At 55.2% G+C, this 20,042-nt stretch overlaps 4 protein-coding genes across 4 annotated transcripts; 2 read left to right on the forward strand and 2 right to left on the reverse strand.

The window, feature by feature from the left end:
- Nucleotides 1-709: 709 nt before the first annotated feature.
- PV07_11071 (uncharacterized protein) lies at nucleotides 710-1,536 on the reverse strand. Its single transcript, XM_016398464.1, has one exon. The coding sequence runs from the start codon at nucleotides 1,304-1,306 to the stop codon at nucleotides 845-847; it is 462 nt and encodes a 153-aa protein (XP_016243026.1). The 5' UTR covers nucleotides 1,307-1,536; the 3' UTR covers nucleotides 710-844.
- Nucleotides 1,537-2,297: 761 nt separating this feature from the next.
- On the forward strand, nucleotides 2,298-4,659 carry PV07_11072 (uncharacterized protein). Its single transcript, XM_016398465.1, has 5 exons — nucleotides 2,298-2,833; nucleotides 2,903-3,359; nucleotides 3,410-3,813; nucleotides 3,865-4,155; nucleotides 4,211-4,659. The coding sequence occupies exons 1-5, from the start codon at nucleotides 2,663-2,665 to the stop codon at nucleotides 4,232-4,234; spliced, it is 1,347 nt and encodes a 448-aa protein (XP_016243027.1). The 5' UTR covers nucleotides 2,298-2,662; the 3' UTR covers nucleotides 4,235-4,659.
- Nucleotides 4,660-4,704: 45 nt separating this feature from the next.
- Nucleotides 4,705-5,729, reverse strand: PV07_11073 (uncharacterized protein; the record flags this gene model as incomplete). The annotated part of the gene is made up of 1 exon (XM_016398466.1): nucleotides 4,705-5,729. Exon 1 carries the CDS (start codon nucleotides 5,605-5,607, stop codon nucleotides 4,705-4,707), a length of 903 nt encoding a protein of 300 aa, XP_016243028.1. The 5' UTR covers nucleotides 5,608-5,729.
- Nucleotides 5,730-6,752: 1,023 nt separating this feature from the next.
- PV07_11074 (uncharacterized protein) lies at nucleotides 6,753-9,295 on the forward strand (the record flags this gene model as incomplete). Its single annotated transcript, XM_016398467.1, has 4 exons — nucleotides 6,753-6,918; nucleotides 6,977-7,260; nucleotides 7,337-7,959; nucleotides 8,026-9,295. 4 exons carry the CDS (start codon nucleotides 6,753-6,755, stop codon nucleotides 9,293-9,295), a joined length of 2,343 nt encoding a protein of 780 aa, XP_016243029.1.
- Nucleotides 9,296-20,042: the final 10,747 nt, after the last annotated feature.

Raw genomic sequence — 20,042 nt, forward strand, 5'->3', positions numbered from 1 at the left:
TATCTACGAAAGGATATGGCGAACCGGGTGGACTGCCTGCAGGTGGGCGAGCGGGTCGAGTGCCATCACACCATCTCAAAGTGAACCCAGACACACAGAAAGGGCGTGGATACGAGTTTGGATGAATTTTGAAGCCGCGAGGAAGCCACTCGTTCTCGCCAGGTCCACCAAACAAGGAGTTGCAGAGACCGGTGAGTGTGGCGCTCAGCTCCAGACCATGATCTTGAGAAAACAGAGGCAGAGGCGTTTCAGGCTGCCGCGTGGGAAAAGAAACGCATTTGCCCCAGGACCGTTGATCTGAGGCTGAGGAATGGCAATTCAAGCTGCAAGGAGGGTTCGAGTATTGGGTTGTGAAGTTCGAGTTTTGTTCGGCTACGTTGGCTACCCGGCATTCTAACACGCAACCCGGAAGGCATGAGGCGGCGCTACTTGTTGATGGAAGTGTGACAAGTGCAACCTTGGCATATCAGCTATGCCAAAAGAGGAATCCCAAGATGCCAGCCACTTTTGACAGGTTGCACAGCTGGCAGACAGGGAAAGTCTGGCCAAGCTGAAGGCGTGGGAGTCAGGTTGGTTTGAGGAGTATTTGATGGAAGTTGTCGAGAACCCATCAGCGATAGTCTAGGTACTCGACAATTCATCACTCTCTACCTAGTCCTCGATATATTTGGAGCGACTGCGCGAGGCACAGGTGGCGAACCAACTAAAGCTCGGTCCGGTGGTAGGGCATCGCAATTATGGTCGGAAGAAACAGAACGTTTTGTCCCACTCGCCTATCTCAGTTTCCACTCTACGAAAGCCCACCATGGCTGGAAATGGCCATGCGTGAATGTCGGTATCCGTTTCAGGCTACCGGTGCTCGCATCTGGCAGTAGTTGTGACTATGAAAACCATCATGTTCTTGTCCATGATCCAGTCCGCCTGTTTCCTGCCAGTATTTGAGTTCACACATCCTGAAAAGGCCAAACTCCCACCATTCGCTCAGCACAGCCAGGGGAATCAGGTACGAGAAGTTGACTTTCCTCTTGGCTGCTCCTAGTGCTCTCACGCTGTGGACAGGACAGGACGGGAGAACAACAAGTGGCTCGTGGTTCGTGGTTCGTGGTTCGTGATTCGTGGGGAAGCAGCCATCGTGCCTGTTGACATGTGGATTGGAGTCCGACATCTGGACCAGGGTTGCAGCCGTGTCAACGACGGGGACTGGGCCACTGGATGACCACGGGCAGCGGGGAAGAATGGCCCAAGCTTCGGTCACTCTCAGCCCAACTCTACGAGCACTGCTCGCTTGTTCCTGGGAAGGCAACATATCCACCCCCCTCTTGCAGTGTCGACAGTTCCATTTGACATTCCTGCCACGGCGCCGGGCGCCCTGTCAGGACGATGTAGCTCTGGGGGCGGGCCACCTGGGCGGGAGAGTAACACTCGGGGATGATCAGCGCTGGTACACGTAGATGAGGCTTTAGCAATGGCCACGGACCTCCGACCCTTGCTCGCCCTATCAGGGGTGCTGTCAAGACATGGCTACGAGCATGCAGTCGCGGGAGACAGTGAGGGAGAAGTGAAAAGTGAGTGAAAGAGAACAAGACACGAGGCCATGACGCAGTGGAGTCGGTCAAGGCTCATTTGACGTAACGAGCATGCCGTGTCATTGGCTACCGGGCTGCAGGTGGCGTAGACTATGGACACTAGCTTAGCGAGCGGAGCCTTGGAGCCGATGCAATCGAGCCGATCTGTTGCCTGATTGCCCGACTGCTCTGTGGCTGCCTGTGGAGATGCTCGCACATGGAGTCATGGACTCAGATGCCCCTCGCCTTCGCCGATCCGAACTCTGCCAGCCCATTGCCCGCAAGCCCGTATTGGGAACTTTCCCATCCATGACAGGTAGACACCGACGCAGACAAACACAAACAGACTGGGCAAAGGCCCCTTGCATCTTGATTCTTGCCTCCCTCCAACCCCCCCTTGCTTAACGGCACCCCCAAACCACAAAACCTTCTCATGCAGCCCACTTCGGAAGAAAAAAGAAGCTCCCTTGCTGCTGCTACCGCCGCTATTTCGAAACACCCTGACCAGAACCCTGTCGCCTCTCTTTGGGTCGGTTTTCTTTGGACGAGAAGCTTCACAGCATGTCTCTGCCCGCCATGGCGCTGTGTCTCCTGGATGTTCATTCGCCAGAACCCTTGTTGGGACCTGGTCAGCCACTCTGGGCTGCTCAATGCAGCTTCTGTTAGCAGGTATGACACGTAGAACATAAACCTGCCTCGTGCCCGCGTGTCTCGGTGCACTCTGTCTGTTGTGGCAGGAACAACCAGAGACTTCCCTCTGTCCTTTGCAGAGCACGACGTCGACTTCGGCTTTGGCCTTTTCCTCCAGACTTCGCACTGTCCTGCTGATCCAAAGCAACTGCTCTTCCTCTACCCATTTCCCCATTGGCACTCTCAATTTCCCCCCCACACAATACCGTTCACTCCCTCTTGCAAGCCTTCAACGCCTCTGCCAGAGGTCTAAGCATATCTGGGGCCACCGTTACCCTCTCTGCCACGTGTGATTGACCCTCAATCACGGTATATTCTGTGGTACCTCATCATATTGTACCTGGCTCCGCGTCTTCGAAGCACTTGTACATCGACGCTCGTCAGAGACATCACCGATCTCGACCAAGATGGTTCTCTCGCTATCGTACCGCCGTCCGGCCTATGTTACGTCCTCCCGCGATTCGGTCGACTCCGAGTCTGATGGCCGAGTCGAGTCCATCAATTCCGGCTCCAGCTGCCCCTATGGCATTCCAGACGCCCTCTCCTTCGATAGGATTATCAGCGGCGGAACATGTCCTGTAAGTTGCGAGCTCGAATACCACCGACCTTGGTAGCATAGTTCCTTGGCTGACCCGTTCTTGCTGCAGCCCGTGACCACGCGTGAATTCATGGACTTCCTCCGCTACATTGAGTATGACGCCGAGAACCTCCAATTCTATCTGTGGTACCATGACTATTGCAAGCGCTTCGACGAACTTCCCGACAGCGAGAAGAAGCTTGCTCCCGAGTGGACCGCAGATCAAGCGTTGGCGGAGAAGACGCATGCTGAAAAGGAGAAGCTTCCGAGAAAGATGGCAAGCGCTGCCGCCGAGGTGTTGAAAGGGACCGACTTCGATCCCAATGCGAAAGTCCCTGCGCCAGACGCCGCTCCAAACCCATTCAACACCCCTCCCAGGACCCCTTCAGCCACTGCCACAGACCACGGCAGCCTCGTCCCGTCGACTCTCGGCTACAGCGAGGATGCTACAACCCTTAGAGCGGGATCGACTGAGCATGGAAAGAGAGCCGAGGCAGCATTTGAAGAAGCGGGAACCCTTCAGCCTTGTACGTTGGTAGTCTTCCTTGTTTGCTTCGTCGCACTAACCACAACCCAGTCACCATCCAACCTTTCCGTGAGGAAATCACGCGCATCATCGCCATCTACATAGCTGATCGTGGGGCGAGATTGCTCAATCTGTCGGCCAAGGAGAAAGCCGTCTTGCTGAAGGCACTATCCGTCACTACTCACCCTTCAGCATTTCGCGATGTCATTGCCACGGTGGAATGGACTCTTCGTCATCAGGCGCATCCCAATTTCATCCGCTGGACGATTTGCAACGGCAACAAACCGAGACAAGCCTTTGCACGGTTCCTGGGTGTAGCTGGGATCGTTGGCGGCATCGTCTACGGGATTGTCATCACACTCAGCTCCGCTAATCGAGGCTGGAGGGCTTTGGTCTTCCTCGGTCTCTTTATTGGCGTTGCAACTCTCTTTGCCGCCTGGAAGGGCATGTGCGTTGTAAGTCATACCAAAGGACCCCTCTCTGGAGCGACTCATCTAACCTCACAGGTTCTACATGGCATGCATCATCGACATCTTCGGCCGTGGGAGCTTTTCGGCGATGAAGACGAAGCTTCGTCTGAAAAGAAAAGCTCATTTGACAGCTTGGGCTCCTCCAATAGCTATGAAGATGAGCCCTGGGTGGCCAAATACGAGAAACGCAACATCATACGCAAGATCTTCGATCGTGAAGTCTGGATTCAGGAGCCTGCGTTGCGTCAGATCCAAGACACCATCTTCGTCCAAGCTCTCATTACTGCATTTGTCATCGGGGCCATCACGACTGCTGTGTTCCTCGCGGTAAGACAAGACCTTTGCATTGACAGTATGCTTCCTTCTAACCAGACCCCACTAGGTACCCCGCGGCAACTTCTACTGATCATTCCGATCGAGGTCAATTGGTATTGTGATTTGGGGAGGGGCAAGCAACCAAAAGTACGTCCTTCAGGGAACGTTGCCGATAGCTCCCTCAACGTGATTAGGTATATTGTTAAAAGGAGTGGGCTGGGCCGGGTATACGGCAAAGGCGAGAAGACCTTGATTTGCATGCAGTAACCACATGTCGGTCAGATAAGTGGAGTTTTTGCGTGGCAAGGAGACGCGAATCGTGCTTGAGGATCTGGACTGGAAAAATGTTTAGGTGGGTTAAGCGGTCGGAGTCTGGCCTGTATCTTGTCAAACTGAAGACGTATGTATTTCTTATCATGTGAGACGGCACCCGAACTATGAATCGTCAAGGCAATAACTATATACCAATGTCCATCACCACAAGCACGTGAGAGCAGTTCTACCAGCGGCTCAGACTTAGATGTCGCAAAACTTTTCTGGTGAAATTCCTACACTTGTCCTTTAATCATCAGACTTGAGCGTGACATTGAGCTCCCCGATACCCTCAATGCGTCCACAAATCTTGTCCCCGGCCTTGAGGAAGGGCACACCGTGGGATTTCGCTTGGCCGCTGGGAGTTCCGGTATAGACGAGATCGCCGGGCTCGAGGGTGACGTGACTGCTCGTAGCGGCCAGGATCTCATCACACTTGAAGAGCATTTCGTTTGTCGAAGCATCCTGCATCTTCCGGCCGTTGACCAGGAGGGTCATCCTGAGGTTGTCCGGGTCGGGGACGAACTTGGCCGGCACGAAGACGGGGCCGGCGGGCTTCATGGTGTCCTGGAGCTTGCCACGCATGAAGTCGATCTTCAGCTGGTTGTCACAGATGGCCAGGTCCCGGCACGACAGATCCAGGCCCACCATGTATCCCGCGATCGCCGCCGCCGCCTCCTCCCGCGACGCATGTCGCAGCCGTTTGCCGACCACCACCACCATCTCGAGTTCCCAGTCGAATTCCTTCGTCGTGCGCGGGACCTTGACGGTCGTGCCGGGCCCGACCAGCGTCGTGGTCGGTGGAGCGAGGAAGACGGGGAGAATGTCCCACTTGCCCAGATCGGTGAAGCCCATCTCCTTCAGATGGGAGGTGAAGTTGGCGCCCGCGCACGCCACCTTGTTGGGATACCGGACGGGCGTCTCCAACGTGGCTTCGCCGGCGGGGATCCTTTGCGAGAGTTGGCCGGCCTGCGCCGCCTCGGCAAGCTTCTCCAGCTTCGCCAGAGAGGGAGTCCAGTCCTCGAGCAGCGATCGGACCGTGGCATCTTGAAATTCTTGCGTCTGCCTCAACGGATAGAAGTTGTCGCCAACCCCGATCGCGGCGGTCAAGCCTGCCGGGGTTGAGAGCGTTGCAAGTGTGAAATGGGTCATGACAAGGACACGGGAATATTCGATGTACCGTTGCTCCAGTTGCGCTCAATCAGTTCACGCGTCTCCGGAAGGGAGATATAAGTAGACTGTTCAAGACAGTCCTCATCCACCATCATATTCACCTTCATCGTCGGACCATATCAAATGCTTAAGTCCGGAGGTCAACAAAGTCTTGGTCATTGGGTGACAGCGGAGGTATGGGCATGGTGCCGCCATGGCCATGTGCCTGCAGTCCGACACTTCTGTGCTGTGATATAGGATTCGCATATTCGTCGTCCGTGGACGCCATGGCTCGCAAGGGAACGGGCAGTCACTGGATCCGGAGCGCCATTGGTTCGGTTCGAGATGTGCCTAGCCCTGATGAGGGAAGAAGCCAACTTAATCGCCACAGAAAGACTGGTAGGTGTGGCCGAGGGGACTTCTCAGTCCACGGCTTGCGAAGAAATCCCGAGGGGAGAGCGTGAAGTCCGCGGGCCAAGCTATAGTTCCGGGGGCGTGGACTAGTCTATCATCTCGAGCTCATGTGCCGGTGTGTCGGGCCCGCCGGGCTCGCTCAGGGATTTGGATCGTTGGTGAACTCGGGCAGCCACACTGTCGGGCGCACGGGGGACTGCGTGGAGAGGAATTGTGATGTGACAAGGGTTGTTGGATGTACCTGATTAAGTCTGAAGGAGTGTCTGATAACAGCCTCGGCATCAATGGCAATCCAGTGCCAAGCCTGCCGAGACTGGGCCCAACAACATCCCGCAGCAAGGCTACCAGGTAAACTTCCACGACATCCCGCTTCGCACCTAAGCCTGGGAAAGTCTCAGGCTTTGACTACACTACCGAGCACAGCACAGAACCCTCGAGTACCTGATTACCTAGGTTCTGCACCCCACACTTCCCCGGCTCTGATCTTGAACACCCCACCGATGGCATCCTCTACCCTCTACCCCCGCCCCTTGGGCTGCTCGGGTGTCTTGATCGGCAATCTCGTGCTCGAGGAACTCGATGCCACCGGACACCACCTTTCCTTTGGATGAAGCCTGACGCCCGTCCATCGACAGTTGTATCGTGGTCTACCGGACAGTTTTACCCATCATTCAGCCCATCCCCACAGCCTGCAGACAGCGGCGAACACAGGTGGCTGATCCAAAAAAAAAATGAAGAGGGTCCGGAGCACAGCATCGGCTCAACGTGATAGAGCCTTTTCACGCCAGCACGGCCTGTCGTGCAGATTCTGTCGGAGCAAAAAGCTCAAGTGTGACCGGCTGGCCCCATGCTCAAACTGCACCTCGAGACAAATCCCCTGCGTTTCGGCCGTCGAAGGTATGCTGGAGATTGCACTGCCCCGGCCCCTCCAGTCATTGACTAACACGGCGTTTAGGGATTATTTGGTCTCAGCCATCACAGGCCACCACCTTGTCCGAGTCTCCGGCGAATGACACCGTCGGCGGTTCCACGACCGCCGAGGGCGAGAACGAGACTAGTAACCTGTTGCAACGCCTGAAGCAGCTCGAAGATGCTGTATTCTCGAGGAAAACTCCAATGTCATCGTCGGCGCCAATCCAGCAAGCTGACCACCACGACTTTCGGTCTGAAACCATTGAGCGTGATCACGGAATCGCTCGACAACCTCCGAGCGAGCCGGAGAACACAGGAACGGACGTGGTGCGTCTTCACATGCCTCTGCTTCTGCTTCTGCTTTCTGGATTGAATGACTAACTTTCTGCACGCCGATATTCAGAATGCATATATCCTGGTCGGAACGCCATCGTCTTCCCACAGGCCGCCAGCAGTGTCGGAGCTTGTCGACATTCTGCCCAGCTTTTTCGATGCCCGAGCGCTATTTGCCTTCTATGTGGAGAATCTGAATTGGTATCTCCCCATCATTCACGTTCCAACAACGTGGTGTGAGTTCGAGAAATTGTACAAATGTCTGCAAGATGGCACCCCACCAGATTGGCCGCAGATATCGCTTTTGGTGGCCATCTTATCGGTCGCCGTGTACTTTTGGCAGGATGGGACCACGGGCAATGCACCATGCCCGGTCAAAGATCCCAAGGCCTGCTGCAGAAGCTGGATGATATTGGTTCAACGCGCTCTCGCCGAAGCCAACCATCTTATCTGTCCTCTGCTGGAAACGCTCCAGGCAAAAGTCCTCCTTACGCTATTCCTCCCAACCTATCCCCAAAACACGGGCCGTAGAGGTCAAGTAGCACTTTTGATCACCGAGGCTCAAATACTACAGCTCGACCGGGTAGATTCGCCTCGTCAGCGCAAAACCCGAGAAAACCCCCCAACTCTGGAGTCTATGGTAAGATTGGAAATTCAGCGTCGGGTCTGGTGGGTGATCGTAATGTCTGACTGGTGAGTAAGCCAGTATTCTTACTGTTGATCTCTCCATCGATGTGCTGACGCCGTACGCGGCACCAGGATGTACTCTTTCGTCAACTGGGGTCAACCTGGGACGTACTTGGTTCATCCCGACCACATGAACGTGAGGTTTCCCAGCAACGTCGAGGACGACAACATTCGTCCGGGCTATAACTGCAACCAGCCACTATCTGGTCCGGTAACGGTGATGACTTTTCTGATTGCCAGGCTTCTCATTGCCAACATCATTCAAAAATTAACCGACGCTATGAATAAGGCAGAGCTGGGCGACGTGGAGCTCGACTATAGTACTGTCATGATTTTTGACAAGAAGATCAATGATACGTACAACGCTCTTCCAGCATATCTCCACTATGAGACGGATCCAGAAGCCCTGAAAAACTTGTTTGAAGAACGGCCGTACCTCGACCGACAACGGAAGCTCCTCCTGTTTGGGTTGCACAATTCCCTTGCCTTACTGCACCGGCGATATCTCGCTCGATCTTACCAAGATCAGCGGTACATTTACAGCCGGATAACATGCCTGCGATCCACGCGCATCGTGCTAGAGATGCAAGAAGCTGTGCGGGGTTCTCTCTTGGGCCGGGCATGGCTGGTTGTGTTTCACGTTTTCATCGCGACCACCACGTTGACCATGGACTATGTCTACAACCGCCGTGACCCAAGGCAAGCAGCAGAAAGGAAAGCAGAAATATTGAAATGCTACCGTATCCTGGAGCAGTGTGGGCAGCAGGATCCAGAGGTAAAACAAGGCATGGAGTCACTCAAGCGGACGATGCAAGGGTGGAAAAGTCGCACCGACACGCGCCCGCCGAACATCAGTGCTCACCGATCCACGTCGGGGGAGGTCTCGACGGCCGAAATGGAGAATTGGTCGGCATCTCGCTCGAGCGAGCTTTTTCTCCAGTCACAGCCACAGCAGCAAATGATTCCGCAGCCTCCCCCCGATCTGCCCGGAGCTGCAAGGCTTCCGTGGTGGTCAAGAGATGCGGTGCCTGCACTGGCCATGCAGCACATGGCTCAACAAGTGGCATCCGAAAGCCTGGCCCGGCCAGTGGAAGATCATACGGACTGGCCCAATTGTCGCAATCTGCCTTTTGACTTCCCACACATGACCACGGGGAACGAAACGGACGGGTTGAGCATGGTGCCACCTGAGCCCACCGCGACCACCGCACAATGGATGCAACCCAGTAGCCCGGATCTGTGGCTTCCGTGCCTCGATCCAGATGGGACTGGCACTGCAGATTTTCCTTGGGAGGACATGTTCCGTGATTTTGGTGTCCAGCAGTCCCGGGCGGGCTTCTAGCCGAACTGATACCTCTACCCGAAAAGTTGTATCTTGTCGCAACAAGGGTCCGATCGTTGAACATTGAGTGCGGACATATGGTCTATATGTATTATGAAGCGTCACGACCCTGCTACGTCTAGCCATACTCCGATGAGGCGAACGAAATTCATGCTTTGTATGCCCACTAGGCGCGTCCACTTCGAATTTCGCTACTCCCCAAGATTGAAAGAGACCAATACCTGCCTTCCCACAGAGGCCGACCTCTTGTTGTTCTCACACTGTGATCCCTTCCTGCTGCTGCAAGCCCAAGACACTGGGCGCGATCGCTAGGTCATCCACTCTGAACACAGCCGGTTCTATTTGAGCGACCTGGTCAGGAGCGGCAGCAGCCGCAGTCGGAGTGTCCTTGTATATTTTGAGCGGCTTTCCTTCCACATCCGCCTTGATCTGCAGAGCGACGAAGCGCGAAAAATAACGTGCGTGTCCACAGCCTCCACCCATGTACCATAATCCGGGATCTAATCAGACGACAGGACATTAGACCCGGTTGGAGGAGCATAGCAGCGCAAGTTAGGCGACGGGAGGGAAAGATGGACTCACGACCAGTCGGTTTGAATGCTCCTTCAAGCTCGCCCTCGGCATTCAGTCCCCAGTAGTCTTCTATGGCGCCTGCGATGTCATCGCCGAGGAGATCGGCGACAAATTGACGCATGTTGCCGTGAAACCCAGTGGCAAAGACAACAACGTCGGCCTTGATTTCAGTGCCGTCGCTAAAATGCAGGCCCTCGGGCGTGTACGAGTCGATAGATGCGTCGGACTTGACCTTGATCTGTTTTTCATTGTTCAAAACTCGTCAGCTTTGTGATCGAGGAGCGGATCGCCAGTGGCAGGGAGGATGCACTGTCCACGTACTCTGCCGTCGGCAATCTTCGCGGAAGCGCCAATGTCGACGTAATGCCCGCCCTGCCTCTCGGTCTGATGGTGGAAAAAATCACCAAATCTCACGAGCTTGAATCCCTGACGCTCGAGAGCATCGAAGCGTTCGGCGTTCGCCCTCACCAGTGAGTGGATCAAGAGGTTGGATCGCTCCCGAGTCATCGCAGCAGGACTCGAGTAGTGGATGCGATCGGCCAACTCGATGTCGAAATCCGGATTGTAAACGGCTGGTCATCTCCATCAGTCCATGTTCTGCGAGCGGCAAGGGGGCAGGGCCGACGATGGAGGTTGCAACATACCATCCAATACAGGTGCAAGGTAATCGAGAGGGACCATGTCTAGTTCAGGGACACGCCGAGTCAGCCTCGTGGATGTCAATGATACCAAGGGATCTTGTTAGGACGCCCAAGCTCTTTGAACTTACATGTTGCGCCGCGTTGGACCATGGTCACGGATAACCCATGCTCGAGCAGATCTTCGGCAATGTCGTGTCCTGAGAAAGTTTGTCATTGACATTGAACGTTCGAATGCCAGAGGCGGATTGTCACCACCTACCAGTGTTGGCGGCGCCAATGACAATGCCTCTCTTTCCTTTCCAAGGAGAGCCATCTTTGAAAACTGATGAATGCACAATGTCGCCTTTGTATGACTCCTGTGGTATAAGTGGTGAGTTTGAGTCCGCAACATCATTTGATAGCGGTCGTGGCTTATTGAGACTTACACGGCCAGGAAACGCTGGCATATAAGGGATATGCCCTCCACCACCCACCGCCACGACGATGTGACTGGAGGTCAGGGATACATCGATCCCGTTTCGGTGGACATTGAGGGTCCACTGTCGTTTTTCTGCGTTCCACGAACCATTCTTGATCACGGTTGATAGCCAAATGTTCTAATACAGTCAAGTTAGGTGGCCCGTTGGCTCGTATACTCGTGGGAGAAGGTGTCAAATACTCACGATCCCAAAGCGCTCCGCCCATACTCGGTAGCCTTTCGCCACTTCATCTTTGGTTGGATAGAGGGAATACTCCTCGTCAAAAGTTCTTTCGAAGGGCAAATGGGCTGTGTGTCTTGTCCCATGCACTAATCAAACCACGCCCAAGTCAGTGCTGCTGTTTGCGATGGACTCGGACCAGGGTTGAAAACTAAACATCGACGCCGTGGACAGACAGACTCACGTTTGGCAGCGTTATATCTGCACGCCCAGCTGTCACCAACGTCCGCCAGCTTCTCCAAGACCAGGTAGTCTACACCAAGGGCCTTGAGGCGACCTGCGGTGCTCAAGCCAGCGGCGCCACCACCGATCACAATACACTGATAGTCCGTTTTGGTTGACTGCTGAAGTCCCAAACTCTTCTCTCGCGCCATTGCGTCTACACTCGGATATCCCACGAAGTCTTCAAGAATGGTACGCAGGACCCAAATCCTGTAGGACCCATCATTCTCATACGCGAGCGACAGGAATCCTGAACACACCGCCGGCAGCGGACCATTGGTTCTGAAAGAGAATCGCGCCTCGATCCAGGACGAGTCGGAGCCGGCGTGAGCCACCGTGCATGAGTCTTCCACCATCTGAGGCTCGCATGGGGAGTGATGCTGTGCCAGGTGGTTCCAGGCGGCGGCAATCGTAGGTCCGGAATAAAAGGTTCTCATCGTCCCGCTCAGCGCGAAGGAGTCTCGCCATAGTGCATCGGGAGTAAAGTGGCCGGCGTGCAATGTCTCGAAGGACTGAAGGCATCGGCTGACAATCTCGGCCAGGTTCGCATTCGCGGGGACATTTCGAGCAGGCAGTGCTCCTGGCAAGGTCCGTAGGACGTTGGTGAGTCTCGTGGGGTATTTGGATGGAGCCATTCTGAATGCGTATGTTGTCGTTATCGACGGTGGCATTTTGTGACTATGAAACTGATATATAAATGTGCAACCAGCTCAAAATTCCTCCATGTTTAGTGGAACCATTGGCCGCTCCATCTGAGGTCTCGATGTGACCAGGCTCGACAGTGATCGACTAGGCCTTTCGACTGACACCCACTCTCCATGAACCTTGGCCGTTGTCCGGGGTCCTGGACCTTTGCATGGCTGAAGCCCTGAGCAGATGGTTGAGAATGTTCCCAGAGTCCGAGCATTCCCGCGGACTCCTGGGACTACCGCGGGCGGCACTACTTGGCTCGTGCTGACTTTGCCACAGGAGGAACTGTAAAGGGAGGAAGGTTTTCAATAACCTGGGTTGTGGATGCACAATCCTTTCACAACAGATACGCCTCAGATCCGGGATTGCATAACTTGAGATGCCGCAGTCATTCCTGCCACCCGGCCGGAGTACAGGCAAGGGCCAAACATGGTGCCCTCGAGAGCAGCTCTGCCGTTGATGCAGCCACCAGCCATTCCAGCGACCTCCCCGGCCGCGAACAGACCGCGGACACAGTCGCCAGAGCGGCCCATCACGCGGCACTTCAAATCGGTACGCACTCCACCAAACGTCTTTTGTACCATGGGAAAGATCTGGATCGCAGCCAGATTCCGGTCTAGAGGAGTTGCGTCCCGCAGGGGGCGACCGTGTCGGGAGTCGTGGCTGAGACCCGCGCGGATGTCTGAATTGAAGCCGTCGACGGTGGACCGGACTGCATCTTTGGGCAAGCCAATGGCCTCTGCAAGCTCTTCAACGTTGCTGGCGCGCCACGCGTACGCCGAGTCTTCCCAGAAGGATCTTTTGGCAGGGAGGTCATCGCCATCCGAGGCTGGGGGGAAGTAAGCCGCGTTGTTGTACAGTTGGATATGTCGGATTTCCGAGGCACTGAAGACCATCCACGCGGTTTGACCAGGCTGGTTCAGCAAGGCGACCGAGCCGATTCGAGGCCCCGTCAGCGCTTCGTTGTGAAAGCGCTCTCCTCGACCATTGAGCCAGATGTCTCCCCGAAGTAGGCGAGGCGCAATGCCCCGGGTCCCGCTGGAATCCGTTGGGTCTGGAGTGCCGACCGGATACAGCCAGAGGTGGTCCAGACAGCAAAATTGAGCGGCTGCGTCTCTTTGGAGCATATCATGGCCCTCGCCGAGAGCACCAACACCGCCGCCGGCGAGTAGGCGTTGTGTTGTCTGCAGTGCTGGACGACATTCCAACACTTTCGCGATGTTGCTTGCAAAACCCCCCGTGCAGACGATGACGACGGGGCTGACAGCCTTGTAGACCTTGCCATTCGCTTCGACTTCAACCCCTGACACGGTATTGTCGTCGACGAGGAGACGCCGCACGCGTGATCTCGTCCTAATGTCCGCCCCAAGAACTTGTGCCCGGTTGAGAAGGGCTTGCACGATAGCTCTCCCCCAACCTTCTGGCTGGTGCCAACGAGGGAGCGTGTTCCCCTCGGGGTGCTTGAGGTCGACCCATCGGATGCCCAGCTGCTCGACCCAGTCGTAAACAAAGGCCCTGCTGTTTTCCACGTACTGTCGCGCCCAGGCTTGATCGACCGTCGGACCACCCAGCACGTACCATTCCGAGAGCGCCCCTTCGACCGTATCGTGAATGCCGGCACGGCGCTGCAGTGGCGTGTCGACAATGCAACAGCCGCCTGCACTGACCGCCGAGGTCCCTCCAATCGTGCTCTGCGATTCAAACAACTGCACGCTGGCACCCTTGAGCCTCGCTTCAATGGCCGCCGACAGCCCGGCGACGCCAGAGCCCACGACAACGATGTCAGTGTATTCGTCCAGCACAGGGAGGGTGGCCATATCGAGAGGAGGAAGCATTTGAAGGCGACTGCTACCCGTCACCACGGATCTCAGATTCACAACAAACACTCGACCGGGAAAGAGGGATGCCAACATAAGTCTTCCGATCTGGCAAATCGAGGCCTCGATGTAGAAACTATAAGTATATGAGGAATAGCAACCAGGAGCCAATACGTTGAGTCTTTCGGCCAATTTAGCATTATCTCTACGCAATTGTTACGTCTGCCATGGGTTCAAAGTGGATCTCTCAAGAGGCCGATACGTGCTACCATTCCCGCGGATTACAGGTCTCTGTCTCCAGGTGTGTCCCTATTCAGCTTAATGCATAACACCACCGGCTCAAGTACTGAGCCCAAAGCCCTCTGTTACGTATACCGTGTCTCTACGTACAAAGTCACAGACATCCGAGGCGAAAGTCGACCAGACTGATGGTCTGTCACAATAGTCGTAGTCCCCTATGGCTTCCACCGGAAGCCAGGATGGGCCCAATCAAGGTCGTGGACTTGCTTCAAGGATAAACCACTCAGCTCCGCCTCGGGGTCCTTCGCAGCTCTGCGCTTGTTATCCCACTTCATCCAAAGGATCAAGCCCACAACCAGCAGTAGAGCCGAGCACGCACTGGCCATGTTGAGGCCGCTTCCACGGATATAGTGTGGCCCATCAGACGCCGCAAATGCCCATGTCGAGATGAGACCCCCGATGTTACCGATGATGATGTTGAGCGCGAGCGCCGACGAGCGGGCCGTGTCCGACACCACGTTGGCGGCCACTTGCGACTGGCAGAGGATTTGGAACGGCATGATTGCAAAGCCGACGATGACGGTCGCGCCGTAGCGGGCTTGGGCATTCAAGGTGCCCAGGAAAATGCCGTAGCCCAAAATGACCAGTGGGAGGAGCGCGACCATTACGATCAAGCGGCGGTCGAATCTCCAGGACAAATATGAGCCACCAACGTTGGTGATGAGGCCGACGGCGTACGGCGGAACCGACCAGAGTTGCTGCTGAACCACACTCTTGTCCGGATAGATCGACCGAACAATGGTCGGGAGAAAGAACGAGTAGCCCTGGGACGTGATGTTGGTCAAACAGAAGATGAAGCCCACGGCTATGACGGCCGGGTTGATGAGACCGCGAAGGAGTTTCGGCTTGTCGATTCCGTCGAGCACCTCGGTCGTGGCGACGCGTTCAGCCTTGATCCGGGCGGTGACAATCTTCCTCTCTTCCGCGGTCAGCCAGCGAGCCGTTTCCGGACGATCGGTGAACAGGACGACCATGAAGGCCGCGATGATGAGGGTGATCAATCCCTCGATGGCGAAGATCATGCGCCAACGGGTCAGACTGCCGAAGTGGTCCAAGGTCAAGATGGCGGACGCGGCCAGGCCGCTCGTGGCGCCCATGATCGGCCCGGCCGTGCTGCTCAGGCCCAGACGGAACGTCAGTTCGGCGCGGGTGTACCAGCGCGAGTAGTAGTAGGCACAGCCCGCGAGGACCGGCGCCTCGAAGATGGCGAGCAACACCCGCAGGGCGCACATGTGGGCCATGTTGCGCGCCCAGGCCTGCAGAAAGCACATCAAGCCGAACGCGACCGTCATGCAGGGGAGAAACCAGCCGGGCCCGAAATATTTGCACGCGACGAGAGCGGGCACCTCGACCACAATGTACACGACCCAGAAGATGGTCAGCAGGATGTTGAAGTCGTTCCCGCTCATGCCCAGGTCCTTCTCCAGTCCGGCCAGTCGGGCGTTACCTTGCCAGGACAGGTCAGCCGTCATGAAGAGAACAGGGGTTGCATGTCCATGTGCATGACTTACCAATGTTGGCGCGGTCGAGGAAGGCCAGGCCGGAGATCAGAAAGATCATAGGCACAGTCCACAGGTCGATCTTCAAGCGCAGTCTCCTCACGACCTTGGGGTCGAATTCCGGAGGAGCGTCGTTTTCACTGTGGGCAGCTGTCAGTATCTGGAATCGAAGGGGATCGCCCAGGGTTGGCACATACTGGTACACGTTGGTGCACCCGCCGTCCTTAATCGCCCCAAGTTCTTGGTCCTCGCATTGGACCACGCGAGCCTTGTCATTGACCAGCACACTTTCGTGGCCCAGAAATTCTCCCGGTGATTGGGTCATGTCGAGCAACGATGGTACTTCTCCGGAGTTGAGTGAGTAACTGCCAACATGGACTCGATGGACGTCAAGGGTGTCCAGACTTCGAAGTTATATAGACTTCAGCGATAGCGGGCCTTCTGGCTTTGTGCGACCCCGTCACCGAGGCTGTCGTTGCTGGCCAGGGGGCTAGAGCTAGGCCAGCCTCGATCCGGGGTTCGTCTCCACCGTGGGGAATCCACAGTGTCGGCGTGCCGCTTTTGCGGGGTGAGTGCTGGTGCGTGCATGGCAAGGCCGCGGACTTGTCCATGGACAGCGCATTTAACTACGTCTACCCCTGACTATCTGAAGGTGATCCAATAGTGAACGCGAATGAGATGATGTCTAACACGGCAAATCTTTCGGGTCAATCTATAGTATAGGTCCTCTTGACATCCAACGCGATTTGGAAGGGACCACATTGTTCCAGGTGCTGGCAATCAGCTCCGAGCTGGAATGGGAATGCGGTTCAAGACGAGGGAGAAACTAGAGTCTATTGATTGAGGGGCTGTGACCCATCATTAGGGCCTGCCAGTCTGGACTATGAAGAGAGGTTGGATGTGAAGGAGCACCAGAGAACAGATAGCTTAGCAACTCATTGCAATGATTCGGGGGCCTTCTGACCGCCTCGTTTGAGGCTGGTTGTAGAGTCGCCGAGTTCAAGGGGATGGTCCTGGCTGTCTATGCCATGTACGAAAGACGGATATGGCTAGCCATGTCTGGGAAGAGCAAGAAAAAGGCCGCAATCAACAGTGGACGCAGGTTCGGTACGGGCAATTTGGACCTATGAGAACAGCAGAATAATCAGAGATCTTGCGCCTCAAGGCACGAACATCTCAAGCTGTTGTCTCCGTGTAGAGTCAATGCAACCGGTAGATACTGGCCGTCTTAATCTAAGGCGGAGCACTCGGAGCAGGAATATACACGAATGCGGATACGCCTTGATTTTGTGTGAATTGTTTCCAATTATCTCTAGTCGGTAACCCCCTGGGAACTTTGGCTGTGTGGTGTTTGTTGCCACTCCTGAATGACTTGCTTTATCTATTCCCCCTTCTATGTGCTTGATACTTGTTGTGGTGGACGCTGACATGGCCACGAAGCCCGGAGCTCTCGAATGTGAGAGAGGGTCTAGCCGGTTGACATCGCCACCTCGTCAGGTGTAAGTCGAGTCTTCTTGTTGACCGTCGTGGCGGTGGTGTCTCCAAGCTTGACCTCGAGCACTGCACACTGACCGGCCTTCACGGCAGCGACACTCTTGGGCAGCTGTTCCAACAACTCTGCCACCGTGCCGACAGTCCCGGTCCATGCGTTTCCACCCGTCGCGGCTCTGGCGATTCCCGGGTAATCGGGCGACGGATCGAACGAGATGTTCAAGGCTTTGTTGTCAACTTTACTGCCCTCCTGTCTGACATTAGCACTCTTCACCTTGACAAAGAGCGACTAAACTTACACCGTCCGGATGAACAAGCAGCATAGATCGCCTGGGTGCGTTCCATCCATGGTTGTTGAGGACAATCGTCAAGGTAGGTATACGGTATCGTTGAGCAATCCAATACACGGACCCAGGAACCGAAAAAAGAAAGGTCCCATCCCCCACGATGGAGCAGACGAATTTGCCCTTATTCGTTCCGGTGAGGTCGCCAGCGCCCCGGTGTTCGAAATCGGATGCCAGTTTGATCCCTAAAGCACCCCCACCAGACCAACCAAGGCCGCCGCCGCCGCAGTTGATCCAAGTTTTCGGTAACACGGCAGCAATTTGATCCGAAATGACCGTGGCCAAAGTGACTGCCTCGGCGGCAAAGATGGTGTCGTGAGGAACTGCCGCTCTGATTTGTCCACCGAGTACATGAGGATCGATCGAGGTTTGAAGGTCACTCGGGAGCGTGGCCAGACCTTTGATGTGATCCCGACGATTTCGGTGAGAGATGGCTCGCTTCTCAGCACGAGACGACATCTCGGCACTCGACAGAATATCCGAAAGTTCGACAGTCGAGCAGAGATAATCGTTGATTTGGTTTAGAGAAGTGGCCGAGTCCGCCTTGTATCGCGCAACCGCAGGAATATAGTGGACCGGCATCTGCTGTTTCAAAGGGTCAACGTCGATATGAATAACCTTAGTACCCGGCTTAGGGTTACACTGTGTTGGTATCCAGGGAACATCGCAGTCGACTACGAGGATAAAGTCTGCCGTCGTAATTGCTGGGTCGGAGCCATATCTGAGACCTAGTGCGGCAGGGTGGTTAGCAGGGAAACACATGTCGGATCCGCCAGTGTCCAGGACGCTTAAGGTGGGAACTTTGTCGGCCAGAGTCACTGTTGCCTGGACCGAGTCGACATTCCGACCAGTGTATCCTAGGATCAAGAGGGGCTCCTTGGCCTGGACAAGATGCTCGGCAATCGTTTTGACGGCAGCTTGCGGCAATGCTGCGCGGTCGACCGCCTTCCATACTTGTTGATCTAAGTGATAAGGCTCAATCTAGGGGTGATCAGTAATCTTGCTCAAATGTAGAAGATAGTGACATACATCTTCTTCCATGGCCTCTCGCGCCCCGTATAGATAGACCGGGCCTTGTGGGTCGCTCGTAGCAAACTGCAGTGCCCGATTGACCATCTGCTTCACGTTTCGACCGCCCTTGATCTCCCCCGTGTATCGGCAGTACTGAGCAATAATCTGCTTTTGGTCCGGAACGTCCTGGATCCAGTGGATATACTCGGTCCGTGAACCTCGATACTCTCCCTCGATGGTGTATGGTGACAATCCCGCAAAAATCAGGACTGGTGCCCGTCCACAGGAGGCGTTGTGAACGGCGGCCGCTAACCCTTGGGTTCCGACATCGACATGGACAATTACACATTGTGGCCTGTTGGTCAGTCGTGCCATACCGTCGGCCATCGATAGCGCTACCATCTAACAGAGGGTTTAGTCTTGACTCCCTTCTTTGGATCCTGCTTGTCTGATACCTCGTTTGGACAGGTCAAAATCCTGGGGAAGTTGCCATTTTTCTCGTTTTGTCCTTTCACGATTGCTTCGATGATGGACGGATGATCAGATCCGAGGTTAACGAAGACGTGCGTGATGCCAGCCTATCACTGGTCAGTACAGGTAAGGCTGGATGTCCAGAAACTGTAACATTACCTCCCAGATAGCCTCGAAAAATGCAAACGACGCGGTGTAAGTTCTGCTGCCACACGCATGTCAGTAAAGGTTCAAGTCATCGTCAAGAGCGAGAAGAGGAGAGTGCGCCTTACGATTTAGGGACGGAACCCATTGTCAATTGACTCTTCAGCTGCACGTTCACTGACGAATTGTGCACTCTCGGCGTAACACTGGTGTTCTCGTGGCGTTGTCAATCTAGCTGGACTCGTTAAAGAATGTCTGCAAAGGGTGTCTACCTCTTATGATTAGACATCATGCGAGACTGTTCCCAGAGACATTGTCGCTATCTCAGCCAAAATTCCCTGGCCGAAGTGGGGAAAGGTGTAAAAATGGTTTCCATCAGCGGTTGCCACTGTCCGCGGATGTCGCCTCGGAGGTCAATCATACATCAAGAACGGCTTTTGCAATGGTCAGAGGGTCTCGGCCGCTTTGATCATTGCATGTCGCGAGAAGACCGAAAAGTATGGAGTGTGCCCATCCGTCATTGGGCTGTCAGCTAATGAGGGCCTGTACTTCGTGCCGTGAAACAGCCATTCGCAACCGATTGTGGCATTCTCGCACATCGGTCACACTAGCTTAATCTGGGACCTGGCCGCAGGATAGGTACCTCATGGTTAGCGGCATCTATATGGTATCGGTTCTCGATCGCGGGACCGGCAAATGAGACGGCAAGATGCAAACCTTTAGCCTGGTGAGAGGGGAGTCGTGTTATCCATTTAAGGCCTCTAACCTCTCGATGTCTACTGCCGTCTCGAGACTGGGGCATTGCCTCGCCCTGACCTGGCAACACTGAGCCATATGTATACGATG

This window comes from Cladophialophora immunda, assembly GCF_000835495.1.
Source record: "Cladophialophora immunda strain CBS 83496 unplaced genomic scaffold supercont1.7, whole genome shotgun sequence".
Taxonomy (NCBI): Eukaryota; Fungi; Ascomycota; class Eurotiomycetes; order Chaetothyriales; family Herpotrichiellaceae; genus Cladophialophora; species Cladophialophora immunda.

What these genes read in the sequence shown, in the direction of transcription:
- PV07_11071 (XM_016398464.1), bottom strand. Translation starts at nt 1,306, where the DNA reads ATGTTGCCTTCCCAGGAACAAGCGAGCAGTGCTCGTAGAGTTGGGCTG.
- PV07_11072 (XM_016398465.1), top strand. Translation starts at nt 2,663, where the DNA reads ATGGTTCTCTCGCTATCGTACCGCCGTCCGGCCTATGTTACGTCCTCC. An exon ending in CCTGGAAGGGCATGTGCGTT is followed by an intron (nt 3,814 to 3,864) that starts GTAAGTCATACC and finishes CTAACCTCACAG; the next exon opens with GTTCTACATGGCATGCATCA. An exon ending in CGACTGCTGTGTTCCTCGCG is followed by an intron (nt 4,156 to 4,210) that starts GTAAGACAAGAC and finishes AGACCCCACTAG; the next exon opens with GTACCCCGCGGCAACTTCTA.